General features: G+C 37.5%; 1 protein-coding gene across 7 annotated transcripts in view; it reads right to left on the bottom strand.

The window, feature by feature from the left end:
- The window catches only part of LOC113056914 (sine oculis-binding protein homolog), a 29,667-nt gene extending 7,966 nt beyond the window's left edge, over window positions 1-21,701 (bottom strand). Inside the window, exons 1-7 of one of the 7 annotated variants that reach the window (XM_026223837.1) lie at window positions 20,952-21,701; window positions 14,023-14,094; window positions 12,854-12,989; window positions 10,610-10,807; window positions 7,675-7,826; window positions 6,783-6,806; window positions 440-523 (exon numbers count right to left, since the gene is read on the bottom strand). In XM_026223837.1, coding sequence (XP_026079622.1) covers window positions 440-523; window positions 6,783-6,806; window positions 7,675-7,826; window positions 10,610-10,807; window positions 12,854-12,989; window positions 14,023-14,094; window positions 20,952-21,047 — 762 coding nt within the window. In that variant the 5' untranslated portion in view covers window positions 21,048-21,701. The remainder of the gene's footprint in view (window positions 1-439; window positions 524-6,782; window positions 6,807-7,674; window positions 7,827-10,609; window positions 10,808-12,853; window positions 12,990-14,022; window positions 14,095-20,951) is intronic. The other 6 variants (XM_026223840.1, XM_026223838.1, XM_026223839.1 and 3 more) reach the window with 6 other exon arrangements.
- Between the last annotated feature and the right edge of the window lie 1,837 nt (window positions 21,702-23,538).

Raw genomic sequence — 23,538 nt, 5'->3', positions numbered from 1 at the left:
GAAAAAATATATTACGACATAAAAATTATAGTAATACAGTAATGTCACAATAAAAAAATAGTTGGCAAAATAACCATGATTTTATTAAAATAAATGTGTAGTAACCAAGTGTTTTTTTTTTTCATAGATATTGATAAAGATTACCATTTTTATAACCACAGTTTTACTACAAATGCCATCATTAGTGTAGCAAAACCATGGTTAATTTGTGGTTACCATTGTTTAACTATAATAAGTATGTTTTCTTTATTTTTTTAAGGGATATATTAGAACAAACAAGACAAATGTCTTGTCAATACCATATTTTAGAATTTAGACTTAAGACTTTGAGACATGGCCACAATCATACAGTCTTTCTAAAATCTAAATCATCTTAATCAGTATGCATTGGCTGTTTATACATCTCAAATTTTGGGGTGTTAAATGGTTTATATCTTACAAGCACATCGCTGTTTGTCTTGAGGACAAGTCTGGGCGTGTCTTTGGACAAGCTGTGGTGTGGAACGCCCTCCTCCTCTCTGGCCTAAAGGAAAAAAATAATGTCCCTTTTTATGCATGGCCAAAACTGAAAATAAACACACACATAACAGATGTAGAAAAGAAAGAAGGAATGATGTGAATGAGGAAATGGTGTGAGAGAATAAAAACAACGTGCTGACCTGAATAGACATATAGAAAAAAGAGACATTCTGTGTGAGTGTGTCTGTCTACATTCTAATTCTGTAACCCAAGGTTATATAGTAGTATGGTAGACTCAAACAAGTACATGTTTCAATTATATCAGATTCTTAAAAAAAACAAAAAAAGATTCAGAAATATTCTAGAAAATTAGGGGAAAAATCATAGCTGAAATACTCAACACTAAAATAAATGAAATATCATAAAATAGCACTGAAATAATTAAAATAAAACAATGAGTTTATAGAGTATCCTTCATATTCTCACTGTTTTATTCTGTCTCTGGGGACCTGAATGCCACTGCTGACAAACACCTCACTCACAAAAAAAACTGAAGAACATCAGTCTCCGCATACGCACACTTGTGCCATCTTCTGTCTTTATTTTGTGTAGTGTCTGTGACCCCCCTGGACTTGAGCCAACTCATTTACATATAGCACTAATGAGGCTGCATACACTCTAACACTCACACAAATGGCATGTCCGCAGTCTTAATGACTTGAGGCATGACGGTGTTCGAAGAAATAACCACACAAGCCATTCTTTTGCACTGTGAAGCCTCTTTCATACACACAATCACAGATGAAGCCAAATGCAGACACACAAAACTCACTGCACCTGATGGCTTATTAAGTAACCAAAAACTGCAGAGTTTGATAGTGTATGTGAAGACAACTCTGTGCCTCCGTATTGTAAAACATGCCCCAAATTGCTGCAGTGTGTGTTATGCCACATGGGCTTTAGCATTGAAACCACATCTCTGCCAGCCACCATCTGGGCATCACGCAACCAAACCCAGGTGTGTGTGTGTGTGTGTGTGTTTGTGCCTTTTGCCCATTGCCGGGTAAAATGTACTTCTCCAAGGACAGAGATGGGAACACATTTGAGGCACTTTCTGAAACACCTGTACACACACACACACACACAAACACACACACATGTCTGGTCAGCTATCCTTGTGGGGACTCTCCATAGGCGTAATGGTTTTTATACTGTACAGACCGTATTTTCTATCGCCCTACACCAACCCTAACCCTAAACCTAACCAACACCAACATTCCAACAAGTTCATCTATCTATCTATCTATCTATCTATCTATCTATCTATCTATCTATCTATCTATCTATCTATCTATCTATCTATCTATCTATCTATCTATCTATCTATCAGTCTATCTATCAGTCTATCTGTCTGTCTGTCTGTTTGTCTGTCTGTCTATCTATCTGCTGACAACAAGGTTTTCATTGGCTGAAAAATGTAAATACATCGTGTCATTTCACTTGTCAAATCGAAATCAAATGAATTAGTATTAGGATTATTATACGTTTTTTTGTTTTTCTATGTCATTTGAGTAAAGCAATGCATTTGTTAGTTGACATTAACCTGTTACCCTATTAATTAAGAATTTTTCCACTGCTCCGACATGTTGCCCAGGCTGCGTCCGCTAATATGTGAGTTGCTGGAGTGGCCAAGTCTATGTATGTGTGAGACAGTGATTTGAGAGTGTGTATGTTTGTTCTCCTGGCTAGAAGCTATGAAATAATCACCCTGCACCCGTCACAACGCCATGGCAACAAGACCCGAGGAAGAAGAGGCCCAATAGCTTCGACACTTACACACACACACACACACACACACACAGCTAAAAGAGTTTGTTTCAGAGATAAAGTAATTTAACAATCTTAATTCTTTAACATTTGAAATAGAAATGAATAAATCAGTTGCACGTTTGTAAACCTGCAGTAACTTAAGTTACTGGTTATAGATGTATGAATGTTCTCATTTGTTATGAGTATTTTAATGAGATATGTGTATATAAATTCAACATCACCATTTACTGGCTTATAATTTACGCTCTGTCAGATTTTAACACTGTAATCAAATCTAACATTTAGGAGAGTTACAATTTCTCCTGACACACACACACACTCACACACAGGCACACGGTGCAGAAGAAGAGCCCGGGAAGAATGAAGTATGAATGAACCAGTAGATGAAGAAATTAATGGAAAAAGTCAAAAAAAGGATGTTTAACTGGTTAAGATCCAACACACACATTTCCAGTGACTTGGTATGTTCTGTCCTAACCCTCACACAAAGACATTATTTAGTAGGTTTAGTCAGTTTTGGAGCACTGGCTGTCCTCACAATGTACTGTAGGTGATTTTAGTATTCACTATGCTTCTTCAGCTTATATACTATCTTTGTGTCTGTATGATGACTCACACCAAAATACTGAACAACATTCACATGCACACACACACACACACATGCACAGCATATGGCCAGTTAGTCTACACTCCTCTATTTTCTTGCTCTCATTGGCAGAGTTGCATTTATTTAATTTTGTTTCATTCCGTTTTTATGGCATGAAGCACAAAACGGTCAGACTGTCTGTCTTTGAGTCCATCTGCTTGGCTGTTTAAAAAAGGATTGCTTTTCCCAGGTGTCCAAGACTGAGGTTCATTTGTACCCATTTTCTTCAATGTCTCTTTCTCTCTCTTTCAGGCAAACATTTTTGTTTAATTAATTTTGACAGTTTTGAGAACATTATGCAGCAATGATAAGTGACATGACATTCAGCCAAGAATGGTGACCCATACTCTGAATTCTTGCTCTGCATGTAATCCATCCAAAGGGCGCGCACACACACACACACACACACACACAGAGAGCAGTGGGCAGCCATTTATGCTGCAGCACCCAGGGAGCAGTTGGGGTTTCAATGCCTTGCACAAAGTCATGTTATTGCCAGCCCAAGATTCAAACCCACAACCCTAGGGTTAGGAGTCAAACTCTCTAACCACTAGACCACGACTCATAATACCATGTATTGCGATGTATGCCAATTTTACTAGGGGTAAAGATTTCTTGAATGGTAAATTTACTTTAAAGCTGCTTATTGTTTTTATAAAATAAAGGCTATAGCAATATGATAAACACCCCCTGTTCCATAAGTAAATGCATTAATTATAATAATAATCAGAAAATGTATCTATTGTTTGTTTGTGATAAAATAATGCTGTCTTTATAAACATTCTATTCTTGAAAAAAAAAAAAAAACTTAATGAAAAAATGTTAGCACGGTTTCCATAAAAAAATATTCAGCAGCATGTGTTCCTTCAATCCCTTTGGATCTTTTTTGTTTGTTTGTTTTACACATTCTATAAATTTTACAATGCAATTTATTGTGCAGGGTTACAGTAATGTACTTTTTCCACATATCCCTTTTTTAAAATGAATAAAAAAAATAAAATCTACTGTTAACAAGAAACTAAGTGTTGAAAGAAAAAATTGTATACTAGAATTGAGCCAAAGCTCAGAAAACCTGTACTAATAATTCCCATAACAAAAAGTGTGCATGTCTAAAGAACACAATATGGAACTTATTTATACTTTACACAACTACTTTTTTGATTGTGATGCCTGGCATTAAAACGTTCTATGCCATAGTTTGTATGTTCTTTTGATAACTGTTTTCATGGCACAGTTTGCCACTAAAGCTAGACTACAACAAACTCTCACTGTAACCGAGTTAGACTGACCCCAATTCATTGTACTTATTCAGCTTTGCTCCTCACAAATACATTTCAGTCCTGTTCACCTCAGTCCAGAACAAATCACCATATATGGGCACACTTCTCTGTATTCCAAATATTCAGTTACTCTAAGGTTTCATGAGGCTAAAAATATCTTGTCAAAATTCATTAGCTCAGCACCTACACACACACACACACACACACACACACATGCAAATCTGAGGAGGATTTGGACACTGTAAAACGAGCCCACTGGCTGACACAATAAACACAATACAATAACAATACTGTGTGTGTGTGTGTGTGTGTGTGTGTGTGCACGTGCGTGTCTGACAGAGGTTTACCACATTTCCTCTGAGGAGGACACTCCTTATTCACACACAAACAAACACACACACACACACCTTTATTAGGGAGGAATTATAATCACCTGAAGCAGCTGGTGTGAGGATATTTTACTACCCAAGGTGGGCCGGTGGGATGATAGAGATACGTATGTGTGTGTATGCATTCTCCTTTTCCGTTTGGAGTTTTGCAGATGTAGCAGCTGCAGGTATTTACTGCAGTAACACAAGACCGCAAGCAGACCCACCGCCCCACAGCCCCTCCCAGTGTCTTATTTCACACACACAAACATAATACTGCTTATCTGTGCAGCTGACCTTGTGGTGTGCATGACAAAACTGAAAGAGAAAATGTTCATATCATCTTAGAGCATAATAGAGTTTCCCCATCCTAATGAATTATAGAAATAAAGGTGGAGTCGCAGTGGTGGCAGAACGCCAGGAGAATCGTCAAAGGAGTGAAGTACACAGCTCTATGATTGGTGGGATTAAATGAACATGCTCCTGCCAGACGTTCGTTTGGCATTCCACAGACGTGTCTCCTCAGAGAACCAGATACAGCATCCAAACGTCCACAGACGTGCCAAAACGACCTCACAGTTTACACTATATAATCACAGACTACACTGACCGCATATCAGATGATGTCACTCAGCACACCCCGTTCTCTTTATTATACGTGAGTAAATAAATTATGAAAATCTGGACTTTGAGCATAATTCTAATGACATTTTTATAATAAAAACATGGACAATGGAAATTAGACTGCAGATGCACAACAGACCCTCACGCTCTCATGTGAACTTCATAGGGTTAAATCGGTGTTTGAGTAAATCTCACAAAAACACGTCCAGGCCATTCCTCCAATAACTTGGATACTGTACATTGCACAAAAAGAGAATCTGTCCAGGCCACATTCCACCCCAAATTCAAAGAATAAAAAGAAAGAAATTAAAACTAAAGTATTTAAAATTGTTTGCATACTGATTTTTTTCTTCTTCATTATATCTTAGCAGATTTTACCCACAAAACTCTCATTACTATTATGTCTAGGCATTTTATTAGAATCGCATTACTGTAGTGCAAGGTTTTTTTTTTTTGTTTTTTTTTTATCAGCATAAATCAGCAGAGATAAATATTACAATTTGATTTTTTTTTGTAATAATCAAAATTGGGGTGCTTAATTAATGTTCAACTGTCATGAAATGTCACAATGCAAAATGAATGAGTAAATAAAATAGGATTAATTTTTAGAACCATTAATTGTTCACCAAAATATAATTTGATTTTTTTTTTTTTTATAATTTCCTATATTTTATTTGTTTGTTTGTTTTTGAATTTGGGGTGAAATGTAACCCACACATATGAATATAGCCAGTCCTTAACAGTTGTGAATTCACTGTCACTGAATTAGAAGTAATTTTATATTTGTGTGGAGGGGTTCGTTTTTCTGACTACATGTTTTTGCCTACACTTTTTAACTACTGTAAGTTGCTTTCATTTTCAAACTGATTTATTTCTTGAATTTATTTAAAAAAGTAGGGATTTACATTATCAAAATATATATGCACATCTACATATATATACTTGTTCTTTATTCTAGTTCCAAAAAAAAATCATGTTTTATATTTAGCTATGTAAATAATATATATCTATGCCCTGTAGAACCTGTTATAGATAAGGTTTACGGTTTCTACAGCAAAGTATGTATTTTTTTTATACATTTTAAGAAGATATACAAACTCTATGCCCCTGGACATCTACTCTGCTCAACAATTTATGAGATTTATACAAACGTCTGTTTTGTGTATCCATATGTTTTTGTGTGTGTGACACAGAGACTACTGTATGCATTTAGGTTTATATGCGTGTGTGTAGTAGCGCCAGTAAAGCTTATGTTTGCATGTTCGTTGGTCTGTTCATGCTGTCCACTCTGTCCTCAAACACACCACACACTAAGCAAGGGGTGGCTGTGAACAAACATGCATGCATGTGGGAGTGTGTACGCATGCATGTGAGACTCTTGTGTGTGAACAAATGCATGTGTGAGGTGTATTTGTGTGTGTGCTGGTGTGTGTGCTTTTGTATGCATGAGTATGTGCCTAAGAGTGTGTTTACATGCGTCCATGGTATTATGAGTTCCATCAGTGTGTGAATAAGTGTGCAAGAGAGTCTCTAACACACACGAGGAGAGGAGAAATCCAAACACAGTATACTTACACTGCAATTCCTCACATATCCAAGCTTAGATAGAAGAGAAAACACACAATCAATATCTGTCTCACTCTGATGGCATGAGGTTTAAATCTAAATGAGGTTCACTGCTGTTATGGTGTATTGTGCTGTACTTTTTGAGTAAGGAAATATCTCTTTAAAAGGGGAAAATAGTCTTTCAGAGATATGCTCTGGTAAATTTCAGGAACAATCAATTATTTACACAATTTCAAGAAAATAATCAGGATGGGAACAAAGTTAAAAGACAGAGTAAAAGCTAGACATTGTTCAGTGAGTTAGTTTATAATTTCCATAATATTATCAAACAGGGTGGAGTGAGAGAAACCAGCTAATGCCACAAAACATCACAAAGATGATCTAATCCACGGCCATGAGACCCATTTTCACCAAAATTATGGTATTTTAATAAAAAAAAAATTACAATAAAAAAATTGTTCCCATCCTTAAAATAATGAGTTTAATATTCTATCCATTATAATGTATTAAATAGTAGAAATGACTCATGCCATCAGCTTGTCTTTGTGAACTGACCATGTTCAAAAATATCAGTGAAGTAAAAACAATAATGGATGAAAATTAAAAACTGAATATTGTTTAAGCTGATCACAAAAATAACCGATTAAAGACTGTTTATTGGAAAATGACTTGAACTGTTATCAGAGAGTTGCTACGTACTGTATACCTGCTTCTTTTTAAACCTGTCTCTGTCTGAAATGTATAAAACATTTTAAAGAAAAAATAACGTAAGAATTATTTAAAGTTTTGAGCCAGAGAATTCAGTAACAATGAAGGTTAGGGCAGAACAGAAGAAGTGACATCAGACAGAAGTAGCCTGATTGGCTGAGGGGACAGGAAGAGGCGGAGACTGGGCATTTACCTTGTTGCGTTTGAAGTAGGCACGTCGACAGGCAGCGAAGCATTTTTCACTACAGAAACTCTTCAGTTCAGAGCCCATACTGAGAGAATAACGCTTCACTCCCACCTTCTGACACCACGCACACATTATCTGAACATTAGAGGTGTCCTCCTCTGAGAGAGAGAGAAAAAGAGAAAGAATGTAGAAGAAAAATAGTGAAATTTCAGATACAACATAAACCATTGTTGTTTTTCTTCATATTACTGAGACCACATTTACCATAAATTCAAGTACATAAACATATGTGAACACAGATATACAAGCATTGCATCTCTTTGATTTTCTTTTATTGTTATTAGCAAGAAGAAGGATAGACTAAAGTGCCTTTGCAATTCATACGTATAAACCAGACGTCATATACCAGATAATTTTCTCAACAACTATGTATTTTTCCACACAAAGACATATTCTCTGGGTGTTTGAACAGCAAAAGCAATCTTTCCCTTACCAGCCCACAAAGGGTTAAGAGAAACCTGTCATCATGCATCACCCCACACACATTAAGACTATATACGTATGTATTTCTCTTGTGTTTGTGCATCAGTCAATCTGCCTACATCACAGCGCATGCCACATGATATTAGATCTTTCCCAGCATGCTCCACTAACAACTAGAAGCTTGCGGGCACAAGTGTTCGGGTTTGGGTGTTTGAAGTGCGAGCATATGTGAGTGTGTTTGGGAATGGGGTGAGCGGGCTTCTAGGGTCCACAAAGACACACACCAAGCCAACTGATTCAAATGTAATTGACATTGCCACAACAGAAAACTTTTTGGGTGTTTTCATAATGTTGAATTTGGTAAGATGGGACTCACAACATCAAATTTAGTATGTGATAATTTTAATGCATCTGCCCATGTCAAATGGCTTCTCCTCAGAGATCTTTTACACTCTCACCCTCTAGCAGCTGCTTAATGATCAGATAAATCTGAGTGTGCGGAGAGAAAATGTCTGCCCATTAGACTTAACCTTTCCTCTCACCTCCTCTCGCTCTCTCTCTATTTCTCCTCTCTTTTGTAATGTGCGAGTTATATTTTGAGATAGAAATCAATTCAGAATTATGTTAAACATGTCTCCATAAGCTAAACATACAACAGATTTCATTAATCAAATCCACTTCTGACCAATCAAATCAAAATAATCAGAATAAGGAGATGAGATCAGAGGAAAGAACACCAAACCAAGCATAGTTCCTGTTTAAAACGTACAAAGAGTCATTTACGAAAAGGAAAAAGGGATAAGGATGACCATCAAGCTCTAAACATATCTAACATATCTTTTAAAAAAAATTCTCTTTTTTTTTGTATTTGGTGGAAGAAAATCAATGAGTCTGGGATGACACTAGTACGTAAATGATTAAAGAATTTTCATTTTTAAGTGTGTTATTCCTGTTATTCCTTGTATGGAAAAGAGCTGCCAGGACATTCTACAAAATATCTCCTTTTGTGTTCCACAAAAGAAAAAGTCATTTTTACCTGGAACCATAAAATAAATCATAAAACATGTATTTTTGTGTGAACTGTTCCATCAAAAATCTCAAACCATACCATATTCAGGCATTAAAAAAAGAAGAGAGAAAAAAAACTTTTTTTTTTATGCATAATTTACACAGCAAAGGTGGCAAAGAAGTGGCATTTAGGTGTCTTTATACAGACTGTTATATGCTGCTCACAGCTGACATACATGCATTTGCACTTAAATTACAACTCTATACTTTGATAGTAGAAGCTTGAGGTGGGTCGGAGCAGGCATAATTGAGTAATTTTTTATGTGGCATTGGGTCTTTACACTTAATTTTGAGCAGAGGCAGAGCAGCCTTAAACTCTGTAAAGATGACTTTAGATTCAGCAGGCTGGAAAAAGTACATACAAATATGAAGTATATAAAGATATAAAAAGAGCTTGCCTAACAAACTGCATCATACAGAGCAACAAGGACTCAAAGTGTTCCTCTACAACCCTCAAAATACAAACATTCGAATATAAACCGTTGCCATGGCAATTCTGTTTGTTTTTCCACAGCACAGCCTCATTGCTCCATCCGAATCCTGAATTTAAGAGGGATTGTGCAAGTGTGTGTGTGTTTGTGGGACATCCGGTGGTAGAGCAGTACATACCTGCACTTCAAAAGCCCTCTGTCACTATGCGCATGCTCATGAATTATTTAAGAGGGCCACAGGCTAGGGGCGGGGATAGGGAGGGGGGAGTTGGCTTCTGTTGCTGTGGTAGTTAGCAAGTCTACACCATCTGTTTCTCACCACATCACACACATTAACGCACACATAAATACGAGTGCACATACATAGACACACACACACAAACACAAACACACCAGCGTACAGAACACTGGTTTAGGGATGCACCTCATCATGGTGCTGTCCCATCAGACACCATGACTTTGTTCTGCTACGCTACAACAATGTGACTGGACTCTTAGTGTCAAAATGCAAGTAAAGCTGCATTTTATTTACATTTATGTTTATATCAATATTTGTTCCAATGATATTTGTACAGTCGCAAAAACCTTCACATGTTTAGCTTCAGCATATGAGGGAAATGGTTTACATGGCGTTAAAGTGACAGAGGGACAGTACTGTTTCATTGTCTGGTTTAAAAGACGACAACCTCAGATATGGCAACATTTTCACAAATGGTCAAGCAATTATTAAATGAATGTTATCAGTCTGATGAATATGCAACAGTAACACACAGTTCATAAAGTTACAGTGTGAAATCTCAACACTTGACGGTATGTGTGTAGCCTGGAATTTCGAATATGAAAACCCTGCTTGTGTAAGCTATCATGAATAAATACAATACACATATATTTTGTTCAGTTAAATGTGCACTTGTAAGTTAGATACTTGCATGCATGCTTATGCGGTTTGTGTTTCTTACCTGCTGGTGCTTTGATCAGAGGGGGCGGGATTAAGGGCACTATGATTGGCAGGCCTCCGTGCTCCTTAGAGGAGGAGGTGTTTGCAGACGCCTCTGCTATCACTCCATTCCGTGATGTCGGAGTAGAGCCAGAGCTGTTGGCATGTGGAGGAGAACCACTACTGTTCTCCACTGTGGATGCTTTTGGCAAAGAGTTCTCTAGAGAGGAGAGAGGTAATGACGAGTCGTTTATGTTTCACAATTCAGTCACAGTGTGAAATACATAAGGTTAGTGGGATCTATATTTGTTGTGGGAAATGTCATTAGTGGGTTTGACTGTCATGGTCTTTATAGTCAGTAACTGACAATTTTAACAACCTTAATGGATTTAAAGAAAGAAAAAAACCCTGCTATTTTAAATAAAATAAAAACATAACCTTTAATCAAAATAACCATTATTTTGCATTGACAAAAACCATATAGTTGTTTGGTCATTGTTTTAACAATCTCACATCCATATCTGTCTCTATTCTGATTCATAATGTAAGTACTTTTTTCTGATTAATGTACTGTTTTACTAGAAAATACCACATTACAAAAGTAAAATTAGTTGTGAGACTCGGTATGCGTATTCAGTTTTTACTGCACAAGAAACTGTTCAAACACAACTGTACATATTTTCTTCAGGATCAGTGTATTATTTTTTTAATTCACAACTCTGGGACTCTAGCAATCTCTCGAACGCACACATCACGTCACTGTTTTGTCTTGTAAAATGGCACAAAACTGATTAAAATAGCTCTTACAGAGTCTAGAGAAGACATTCCCATAGTACACATAACACACCTCCACCTGCAGCAAATAAGACAAGATTCAACGAGGGCACCCAAACAGATTACTGGTAGATAGCAGAAAAGCCCATTTGTAACTCTAACGGCATGCTCGTTTAGAGACGATCACGGCTAAGCAAGTTAATTAAGTCTGATTGTCTTTCGCCTAATCTCTCCACTTCCAGCAACGTCAACCAACAATAGTGAAATATCGTAATCTGCGGCCGTGGATTTGTCTGACGGCAGAAAGTAATTATGGCGAGCATCACATGGCAGGCGTGGTAGGCTGGAGAAATGTGGTGCTAGCTGGGAACCATCTAATGCCTAAATCACCATTTTCTTTAATGGAGGCTGGAGTATGGACTTAGCAAGGAATTAGCCAGCTCATTGTTTCGCCATCTCTTTCTCTGTCCCCACAGGGCCGCAGGAAAAATGGCTGACAGTTTAAGACTCTCTAATGCTCTGGCACAGAGGCCAGCCAGGAGACAGCATGGAGGGTGCAAAGATAAAGCTGTGGGTTTATCGGAGTGCTCTCGGGGGAACGACAGAGGAAGTTCAGGAATTTAATGGCGCATTCTCTTTTTAACAACATTTAAAATCTGACAGTCCTTGTTTTCGTTCCTGTCCTTGTCTGGATTTTGAGTCTTATTACTGCTCCAGAATTCCCTAGGCTCTTTCTGGTGGCAAACAGGTTTGTGAAATTAACCTGCTACAAAGAACCTATGGGGAATTAAGGGATGATAATATGATTAAAAAATGAATGCAAATTATGCATATTAGTGTCAAGTGTTCTGAGGGTCCAGAAGGTATAGTTAGATACTGAGACTTTCTCTGAATTTAAATTTGAAGTAAGTGAGTGGGTTCAGGTGCCCAAACAATCTTGTCTAGAAAGCGAATCAAAAGAAATAGCTCAAAAGTTTGGGGTCGGTAAGATTTTTTTTCATTTATTTAATCAGAAATACAGTAAAAACAGAAATGCGGGAAAAAATATTACACTTTAAAATAACTGTTTTCTATTTTAATATATTTTAATAATATCATATAATATAAATAAGATCATTCTAATATGATGATTTGGTGCTCAGGGAATACTAGGCCTACTTATTAATATCAATGCTGTAAACTTTTGTGATGCTTAATGTTTGTGGAAACCATGATACATTTTTAAGTATTATTTTAATGGAAAGAAAAAGAACAGCATTTGTTTGAAATCAAAATCATCTGTAACATTATCAACATCCTTACTGTCACTTTTGATCAGTTTCATGTGGTTTTGCTAAATAAAAGTATAATTGTTTTTCCAGAAAGAAAGCAAACAAATCTTACCAGCCCCTATCTTTTGAACACGTTGAGACAATCTATTTGCTACGGTATGTGTAAATCTTATTTTGCATGCCTTTCAGAGATCCATTTCAGTATTTGTGTCAGCTCTCACCTTTCAGGACAGAGACGTGTTGCCGCACTTCTCCGTCAGGGTAGTTGCGGATCTCTATGTCATCCGAGTCTCGTAACTCCACTTTGTCATACCCGTACCATCCAAGCAACTCATTCATGGTGTTTTCGGCAAAACTCTACAGAGAGGGAAAGCAAAAGAGAGAACAATTTAACAATGCAACTTTACTTTTTAGAAGCTGTTCATATTAAACTATTTTTAAGTTGTAAGGAATCAAATGACAGTGCTCACGTATCAGTTAAATTCTACTAAAGCCTATTTTTTGATTACAGAATTACTCATTTCATAATGCATTCTCACAGAAATGGCCAACACACACACACACATTGAATCTAAAAGAATAAATAATTGCAGTCTGTTTGGGAGGTGTACTGCGCTGAGACAATTGATGTAAAAACCTATGTGGTAGAATTTGCAAAGCGGATAAACAAAATCTCCACAGGGAATCCTATGTTTGCATGACTACTGTGTACCAAGGCCAAAATAGTTTTATTCAAGAAATCCACTAGCTCATCGATAGACCAAATCTGACTGAAAATAGCTTCAAATGTTTCAGCTCCATATCCCTTTAAGAAAGAAATCTGAAGAGGCAATAGACTGACCAGGGCATCAAACAAACATCTACCTAGCAAACAACACCAGACAACCGGAGAACAGAAGAGGAAGAAGCATTATTAACAAATCAGCCTTGACCGGACCACAGCAGAATCCATGCAGCTTAAACCTACTTAAGACAAAAAACATCATACTTTGAGATTTTGATAGCCATGTACCCTGCATCTGCTGACTAATATTTAAACGTTACCTCAAAAGAGTCAAATATTGTCAAATATATTAGTAGATATTTGCTTAATGAATAAAAGCCGGCTAATATGTAAAGCACAGTTTAATTGATAGAGTAATTATAAATCAAATTATATTATACAATTATATTGAATATATACATTTAATTAAAAAATAAGTTACATTAATTCTAAAATATCTAATACATAAATATTAAATTATTATTCATTATTTTTCCCACCTGTTTTCAAATCTCAGTGGGTTCATAAGACATAAGGGAGCATCTTAACAATCAGATATTTCTATCTGTATATGTATGTATTTTTCTTTCACTTTTTTGTTTTAGTCAGTCTGAGGGAGGCTCTCACCATCAAGTAGGGCGAGTTGCCATGGAGATTGCCTGCCTGCCCCGCCCCTGGGAGGGGCCGATTGGACGGGACCTGATGAGACACGAGTCAACAACTGTCAATCAAACACAGAAACTGTCAGTTAATCACATTACCTACCAAGCAGCATACTGTTGTTATATGTTCTGCGATATATACATACTCAGTTAATGTGGTTTGTATTTGACTCACCAGTGCACACTGCTTTTATGAACACACATAGACATGTTATCTAAAAAGGCTAAATGAGGGATTCACTCTAACGTAATATTATATGTTATAATTTAATATAATGTTTTATAACTACTGGATCGTTGTGCAACATATTTTAAAGCACACATGTATGAGTTACAGTACAAACTGATGCACAGCCCTTCTCCACTCTTTCCCTGCACTTCTGATGTATGGCCACCAGGTGTCTGTCCTGCCTCTGGTCTGTAAGGCGAGGTGTCAGTTTTAGGACTGGGTTCACAAGGTCAGTCACAAAGCAGTAATAACACCAGGTCCATAGGAAACCCTATTAGACTGTATCAGCAGCTGAGCTGTATCACCTGAGCTCCGCTCTGAAGAGTTTTTGGACACTTCTAGAGGTCTGATTGTTTGGGAACACCAGCTGAGCTGACTTTAGAGGGGTTCAACAGTTCCTCAAGAGGGCTCACCTGACTAACAGAGTTAACAAGGGGTCACACATACTCATCACAGGGTCAAAGGTAAGGTCACATTGGGCTTGGGGACAGTGATTCTTTATTATTAATTTTTTTTTTTTTAAATACAAATTTATTTTAACAATTTTGATACATTTATTATAGAAAGGGAGTTGAAATTATCATCAGAAGTAAGGAAAATATTCTCATTAAAATCAGGGTGCCCGGTGCTCAAACTTTTAAATATTAAGGGCCAAAAAAACAAACTTGATTGAGGGCCTTGGGCCAAATTAAATGTTGTATTATTTGAAAATTAAAATGTATTAAATTGAAAAATAAATAAATTATATATATATATATATATATATATATATATATATATATATATATATATATATATATATATATATATATATATAGTTTCAAATTATTTTATACAGATTTATTTATATTGTTGTTTATATTTAAAAAATAATAATAATGAAAAAAAAAAACATGAAATTAAGAAGCTTCATGCCCCCCTCCCCCTTATTTTTTCTCTTCCTTTTGTGATTTGGCATGGCAGGCCAATTCAAAGGTCATCATGGGACAACTTTAGCTTGCAGGCCCTAGTTTAGGGATCTCTGATTGAAATTCTTTTTAAAATGGAGAAAAACCTAAAGTTATATAACAGTTTAATGCCAATCTGTTATATATTTTACTATAATTAATGTTTTTATTTTATCCAATCAAACTGCATGCACAAATCTATGCATGCACATGTAGCCATTACAAAACAAGTTTAGAAAACGGTGTTACAAAGCACAGAGGAAAACTGACAGTTTTCAACATACATCCTCATGTGCATCACTGCTGTGAGTTAGTCTTTAATAGTGCTGCAGATCAGTTTGAGTTCTGTCAAAGGCTCTGGATTCTGCACTAAACGATACTTCAAATGCATAATTGCAATCTGAAATTCCCTGCACTCCTCCCCTCTAAAGGCCGCCCGGTAATTACCCACGCTCTGATAAAACCAAAAAATCACTATGAAAAAAAAAACAGATAGAGAGAAATATACTGTGCTTCCTCTCTTATAGAGACTAAATGAAATTGGGAATGTTTGGAGAAAATGCTTTTCATGCTAGACTGAAACATCAGCTAGAAAAGTTACAAGATACAAAGCAGCAAATCTCATTCCCTCTCTGTTCACCATGATTGTGGCGGCGGGGGGAATCGGACACCCTGTGCGCAGTAACAAGAGTAGGTCACTGTACACCATGATAAAATTCCCTCCTCCCTTCACTAACTTTCCTTCTGACCAACCGCTCTCTCCTCGTCTCGCTCTCTCTCTCCTCTCCTCCCAACCCGCACTTTTCCATTCCCTTCTTGCTTTTTTCTCTTGTCCTTCTCTCATACTGAATATCACTTTCTTTTTCTCTCTTCCATACCCTCTCTCTCTTTCTTTCACCCCCCCCCCCCACTACCACCACTATGCTCTGCTTTCATTTCCATCTACCTTCCTTGATATCCGATCCGGCCTGTATTCTCAGCTTTCAGTTTTTACAGCTTAGGCTGCCTATTGCTGTATACATTCCTTTCTCCTCTCCCTCTCTCTCATCCCCCTCTCCGCCGGGGCAATCACCAGCACGGGCCTTATTTTACCATGCTGCACATGAAAGCAGACGGAGATGAAGGCAACACTCTCACAGACGTCTCTTCTGTGTATCTCTCTCAGAGGTATATTCCTCCACAAGGCCTGATTGTGTACAATTTACCATATCTCTCTGGTTCGTTCTTTTTGCCTTTTTACCTTTGTCTCTTTTCTTGTAAGTAAGAGCAAAATTAAACAAAGATTTGTTTTAAACAGCCCCAAAGTGAGGGACTCTTCATAGGCTGTGTGTGTGTGTGTGTGTGTGTGTGTGTGTGTGTGTGTGTGTTGGTGGAAATCTGATACGTGAGAGGGAGAAATTCATAATGCTCAAGTCTCAAGTTCTCACTGAGGCAATAAGAGAGAAGTGCAGAGTAAAACACAGATTGTATTTATACACACACGCTCTTTATCTGTTACAGTATGCTTTGGTTCTGCATGTTGTGAGTTTTTTTTACATAGGTACAGACCCTCAAACAGGAAGTGACTGTGACAAAAGATTTTTCCTTCACCTTTAAAGAACAAGCAACTGATCTTCCTAAATTTATAAGTACTTTAAGGAAAAAGGGAATCAAATCTGTCACTGGGGTGATATCTTAAGGTACAAGAGCTAATAGGTCCCTTATTTACTTTTATATTTATAGCCTTTTGAAAGGGTATTAGTCACAGTTTTGCTCACAGTGGAAAGCATGAACTCACTGAGTTTAAGAATGAAAAATGAGTGAAGCTGGCAGACACATTCGATAATACAGCTGGGATGGAAGTATTCAACCTCACTGTGATTTTCGCTCTGTTACTGACACCTGTTCGCGCATGTATCTCAGACCCCTCAAACCGACCCTTGCTCTAAACCCTCCTCTGGTTACTCTACACCGCATATCGAATTTAGCTTTGATTCCACAGAACCTGATCTGTGTCTGTTGACGCAAATGTTTGGGGAAAAGTTTTGTTTTGTCTCCATGGCTTTGCTGTTTCCTGTTTTTCATGTTGCGTGGGGCGTGACACGCACACATTGTTCGTCTGCCCCATTTGCATATGCATGGGACCACCGCCCTCGGCTGTGGTGGCGTCTCTGTGGTCTGTCTGTGGTAACTGTATGGGGTATCTGCATGGGGTATCTAGGGCACCTGCATGTGTCTGGTGAAGATGTATGGGATGTTGCTGTATGGATGTAACCACGTATCCAGGATTAGGGAAACCAAATCTTTGAAAAACCAATATTGTTGGACCACTATTTTGAATTATACACTCTTAAAATAAAGAGTCATTATTGGCATTTGTGGTTCTAGAAATAATCTTTAATATTCATTGCAACTTTCCATTGCTCAAAAGGTTTTTCAGATTTTTGAAATGCTTCTCATAATAGGCCAAAATGGTTCTTGTAAGAACTGTCTGCTGAAAGGTTCTCTGGGGAATCTAAAAATCATCCTCTAATTTTTTTGTTAAAACATTTAAAACAGAATAACTGCCTTAAAAAATACTCTTCATTATTCATTTCAAGAGGCAATTTAACTTGCAGAATCCGATCAGAGAGATTGCAGGGTAAGAAGGTTCGTTCTGGCTGTGAAAAACACCTGTCTGTTTCAGGATAGCTGAGGCAATTATGGTTCAACTTCTGTCACTTATTTGAGAAGTTGCCATGATGAAGCATTTAAGTGAGAAATTCCATGCCTTAGTCCATCTTGTACATTAAATTACAAAAAAGATAAACCACATTATTCATTTGTTTTAAATGTGTGTACAAACTATTGTACCACCCATTACCCAGCATCCTCAGCTAATTTGATTTGCATGTTCATATACGTTACTAAAGATCACCGGCAGTGTTTTGATATGGTGTATGTATATGTTATCAATGACTAGTGTATTATCTGTTAATGTTAATGTATATGTAATAAATTCTGCTATGTGTTTGTCATTTAATTTATAATGCATGTTGCATGCATTATAATATAGGTGGGTATAGGTGGTCTGTGAGATGAATATATATCTTTATGTCATACAAAAAAATAATCCTGCTGTTGTCAAAAGAAAGGCACCACAGCTTTATCCACAGCTCTGTGGTAAAAATGACAACTCTTACGGATAAAATAACAGACTTGTGCCTGACTGGTGCACACAACACCCCTGACAAGGCCAACACACCACAGACCTTTGGAGATGAGCATAGTAAATTACAGACCAAAACAAAGATGAAAGTGTGTGACAGATTTTGAAGTATTGTTTGAAATCATTGAACTATGCACTAAATTCAGTGTATTAAAGATGAGTAGTGCACAAGCTGTTATAAGCCACAGCCTATAAACTGAGTTCTATAAGCTGCTGTCTACCTCACTCAGGTGACAAGGATGGGTATATTACAGCTTGAGTCAAGTTTTGTCCTCAAGGTCTCCATAACCAGACAGAATGCCAATTCTTTTTTAATTTGTCATGTTTATATTTGATAATGATTGTGACAGATTTTTATTTGTTCTACTTTTTGTATGTGAAAGGAAAGAATATAATGGAAAACAAACAAAATTGGAAGCGAATGGAAGATTCACCCCATTTGAGCAGCAATCCATTTCTGACAAAAACTGACTGTATAAAAATTGATTCCTTATTAAAGGAAAGGTCAGCAGTGTGAAAGACAATGTCTGAACGTGTTACATAGGCAGTGATGTATTTTCAGTTCAGTTCATTGAAGCAGCAATCCTCCTCAAAAAAATAAAAAATAAAAATAAAATCTTACAGATCAAAGTTTTTTTTTCTTTTTGTTCAAATCTATTATATTTTTTTAAATTCACAATTAATTACAACTGCAAGTAATATTCAAACAGATAATAAATAACTTGATGATAATTACATTTTTTTTTTCTATTTATAAATTAAAATTCAAAATGGATATTCAAAAACATCCAAGTGGTGTAATGATCAGGAGACTGCAAAAAAAAAGGTGTCATTAAAATGCTGACATTCTTGAAACTAAATTTTCATCCTTTTTATTATTATTATCATAAAAACAGTTAACTATTTATTTGTAAAAAAAAAAAAAATTGCAGGCCAAGTCAAAGTCAGTGATGTAAGCAACATGCATGCAGCTGTTTTGTTCTCATTTTACATAAACAGGAAATGATATCACAGTGAGGACCTCTGTCTACTTAACCTGAAGTGTTTTTATTTTTATTTTTTTATATACATTTTTTTAATGAAAATGCAAGGATAGATGAAGTCAAACAGAATAACCTGAATGAAACGTCAAGATTCATAGTTCGAAAATGTATAATTATCATAAATAAATTATTCTAAACATAAAATAGCAATTAACACATTATTTTTAAGTGATGACTGATTAATCAAGAGAGTCCTGGCCCCTCAAACCCCCAATAATTCACATCTCACACGTAACAGCTCCAGAATAAGTCAGTTTCTGCAAGGGCAGCACTGCATCCCTCTCTCTCTCTTGTGTGTGTGTGAGTTATGTCAAACTGAAAGATCGGTGGCATTTAAGGAGACCGGGGAGACGCACGCCTGAATCTCCGCTACAGGTCGATCAATATCTGTCAAATTTAAAGCCCCGGCGGACCGGAGAGCCTCGCGCAGGTTCCGTCAAATAATCACCAACAAGAAAAAAAGCGAACGGAGCAAATTCACCAAAGCCACACACGCGTTTACAGTGACCGAAACACGTTATCAAATTAATAATAACACCAATTAAATGCGTCCCTGTATACCACGATGGTGCTATCAGAATGAATGTAGCTTGATCTGATAAAGAGCACAGATAAATTCTGGCGTTTCCAAAACATTGGGCTGCATGGCAGCTGATGCAAACGCTTCAGACAATGAGCTCCACAAAACCAGGAGACAAAGCGCCTGTGTGCGCCTTCAAAACATACTAACGCACGGCTCTGCTCAAACGGAGCAAAAAAGTGAAAGAATCTCCTAGTTCTTGAATGAACCAAACTATGATTGCATATACCAAATACCCCAAAAGGCTTATTAAATGTGCATTTGTCACGAGCAGACAGCGCTCAGTCAGTGTTGAACAGATGAACATCTGGAGTGACCAGCGCTTCCCATCAGAACAGCTGGACAGCTGCAGCCTTCCAACATGTTTTCTATTTCATTATTGACTTTTACTCTGTTCTCATGCTTTTGTGTTGCTTAGCAGAGTGATAGTAACGCGCTAGTAGTAGTAGTAACGCAGCAGTTTGACGCGGAGACTGACGCACTGGATTTACCATCAACTACAGAGGAGCCAGCAAGAGGATTTCACTCTAGACCTTACTGTGATCTGACTCTGGACATTTCATACTTTACGCGCACACCATGACATAGAAAAACACATACAAATATGTTTAAATAAAATCCATAATGCAATATAAACAAAATAGGTCATCTCAAGCACTGGAAAGCAAGACTACAGTGGTTTAGAAGGTGTGTGAATTGAGCTCAAAAAAAGAAACGGGAGGAAAATAATGCCGACCTGTTCTGCAACCAAAAAAAAAATCTAACTTAGTTGATTAACCCCAAACACACAGCGCTTGAATGAATCGGTTCTCTATATTCAGCCCGAGGGCGGAGCGGCGGTGCGCTCAACGCATCCAAAAATGACAAGCCTTTATGGGCGCCAGTGAGAGAGCGCGCGCACAGCCTACCTTCATCTCTGCGTTAATTTCTCTCTTCACGGGGTGAGCTGGCTTTCTGCTCCTCTTGTTTTCCGGAGGTCTTCCCTCTTTCTCCATCTCAGCCATGTTTTCTTTAAATCTCTGTCAATATTTGGGGCCCGGAGCGAGGCGGGGCCGTTTCAGAGTTGCGGAGTGGCAGCGAATGGCAGGCGCGTGAGAAGCCCCGGTGAAGTTGATGCTGCTGCTGCTGTGGGCTCACCGTGCCCGGTAGAGTCAGCCATCTTCTGCCTGCTATTTCTCAGCGCTCTGAGCGTGAGTAGGATCGAGCCCTCTCGGAAAGCCAACCGAGAGGTTGAGAAAAAAAGAGCGAGCCAGACAGGGGGAGGGGCCTCCACCGTAATTCTATACGGCCACGCTGATCCCGGGAAGACTATTTCCTCTCCAATTTTCCACAGATCGGTTTTCACTCAGGACTCCACGCGTGGCGGTGGTTGTCGCGCGATAGGAGTGAATAGGTGCAGTTGTCTGATGTGTTATCGTTCACCCCGCGCGCGTTATCAGCGCTCCGCAGGGGGTGCTTGATATTGTCATACAAGACAGTTAATGGAAATAAAACAGTCAAGGGGTCCTAATCATTTCCTTTTAATTAAACATCTTTGAATGGGTGGAATTATCATAATTGGTGTTAGTGTTTATGAGACAGATATCTGCAGGTAATTAAAACTCACACTGAATGTGTGTGTGAGGGACAGACAAAGACTTTACAGAGGCAAAACAAATGTGTTACAAGAGATGAGATTTGTGCTTATATATTACTAGCTTCTTAAACCATGTGGACCCACTTAAATGTCCCTAAAACTCTCTTAATTTAGCCTTTTTTCAGTCTCACACACACAAAAAAGTGTCTGAACTGAAGCATAAGATAAGTGAAAAATAAATCTTTATTTATAAAAAATAATAAATGACTATTTTAGCCTTTCAGCTTAATTATTATTATTATTTTTTAATGAGTTACTTGTCCTTTCTTTTTAATCATTTGCAAATTATTTCAAAGTAAATCTAATGTGGTTGAATTTGTTTAAAGGAAAAACATGGATCAAGCACAGGTGAATTTGCTGTGAACCATCATCATCATCATCATCATCATCACTATTATTATTTTTAACTGATATATTAACTTTGACACAAACAACAAAATATATGGGAAGCATTTTCTTTTCATATTGCTATCAATGCATGATTTTACAAGTTTTTTTTTTAAAAATGCACCTGCAATCCTTCAACCTTTTGAGAACAGAACTGGACCCATATTGGTATCATAATCTACTGGTTAAGAACCACTTTGAGGACATCTTAAAGTGCACAAAAAGGACTACTAGACTACTTTTAAAAAGTCTTTTTCATAAGAAAGAGAATAATCTGTATGTTTAACCCTCAATAAATCACTCCCCCGTTTCCCTCCTTCTGGATTTCTCCATCTCCTGCCCACTGGTGAATTGGCTCTCAAGCTTGGCACATGTAGAGTAGGATGGCACAAGACCTCCTCTCTCCTCTGGATCGGACCAGAGGCCGCCGTCCTTGAGAGCGTATCGACGTCCCATCCCAGATCACTAGCAGATGCGCGACGGCCTGAATGAGTGCATTGTTTAGCACACACAGCTCTGGCAGCCCCTGCCGAACATTAGCCCATGATAAACAGTTACATTCTAGCAGGGATACTGTTACTCTTCTTGATACTAGAGGAGGTTCTTCAGCCCGTTTCTCTAACAGGCCAAACTGTGTTTTCTCCAGCGTGGATTGGCTTTCACTCCGATTCGATTCCATAGCTCTTAGCCTTGTGTATCAAGTGCAGAGGAATATGGTTTGTAAACACAAGTAAGGCTCTAATATGCAATGACAAATAAGATTAGAGGATGGAATTTGCATCTCTTGGGAAATGCCTGGTGGAAAAAGTGTGGTCATGAGACAACATCAGCCTTTTCTGTTCTCATTGTAATCCTTGCTTGTTTATATTGTGTGTGTGTATTGTGTCCGCTTAAGTGTGTGTGTGTGAGAAAATGCATGTGTTAGTGTGTCTCCATTTCAAAAAGATACTTATGGGATTTCTACAAGAGGGAAGTATTACAAAAGGAATTAAAAGTAGATGTAAAACAGCTGGATGCCGAATCCGTCATTGGTTCATAAAAAATAATCAATCACAGGGACAGATGAAGCTTTGAAAATGCAACATTCTCTCCCATTGTATGTATAACAGTCTCATCAACTCGTTAGCAGCTTCTCTTTATTTCACACACAAATATACACACCCCAACTTAATTCAGAAACTCACCTTGTAGTATCTTTTAATGGGACTCGGGTAACTCACAGAGTCTATGCAAAATACAGCGCACCACTGAAACACACAACAGCTGCCAAAGGACGGTCAACCTTGCCTCCGCTAAATCATTTCAGGAATTAAAAACGTACAAAACAATCGTTTGAAAAGTACACACAAGTGGGTTTCCATTGCAGATTGCTTTCAGTTGTTCACTATTGTCATTTTACTTTGGATGAATTTTATGCTTCTTTAAGTTTAAACCACTGCTGTTTAATTCAATGGGGCTATGACAGAATTCTG

The sequence above is a fragment of the Carassius auratus genome, chromosome 38 (assembly GCF_003368295.1).
Source record: "Carassius auratus strain Wakin chromosome 38, ASM336829v1, whole genome shotgun sequence".
NCBI classification, from domain to species: domain Eukaryota; kingdom Metazoa; phylum Chordata; class Actinopteri; order Cypriniformes; family Cyprinidae; genus Carassius; species Carassius auratus.
Note: the sequence above shows the minus strand (reverse complement) of the source record. Positions and strands in the feature narration are given on the sequence as shown.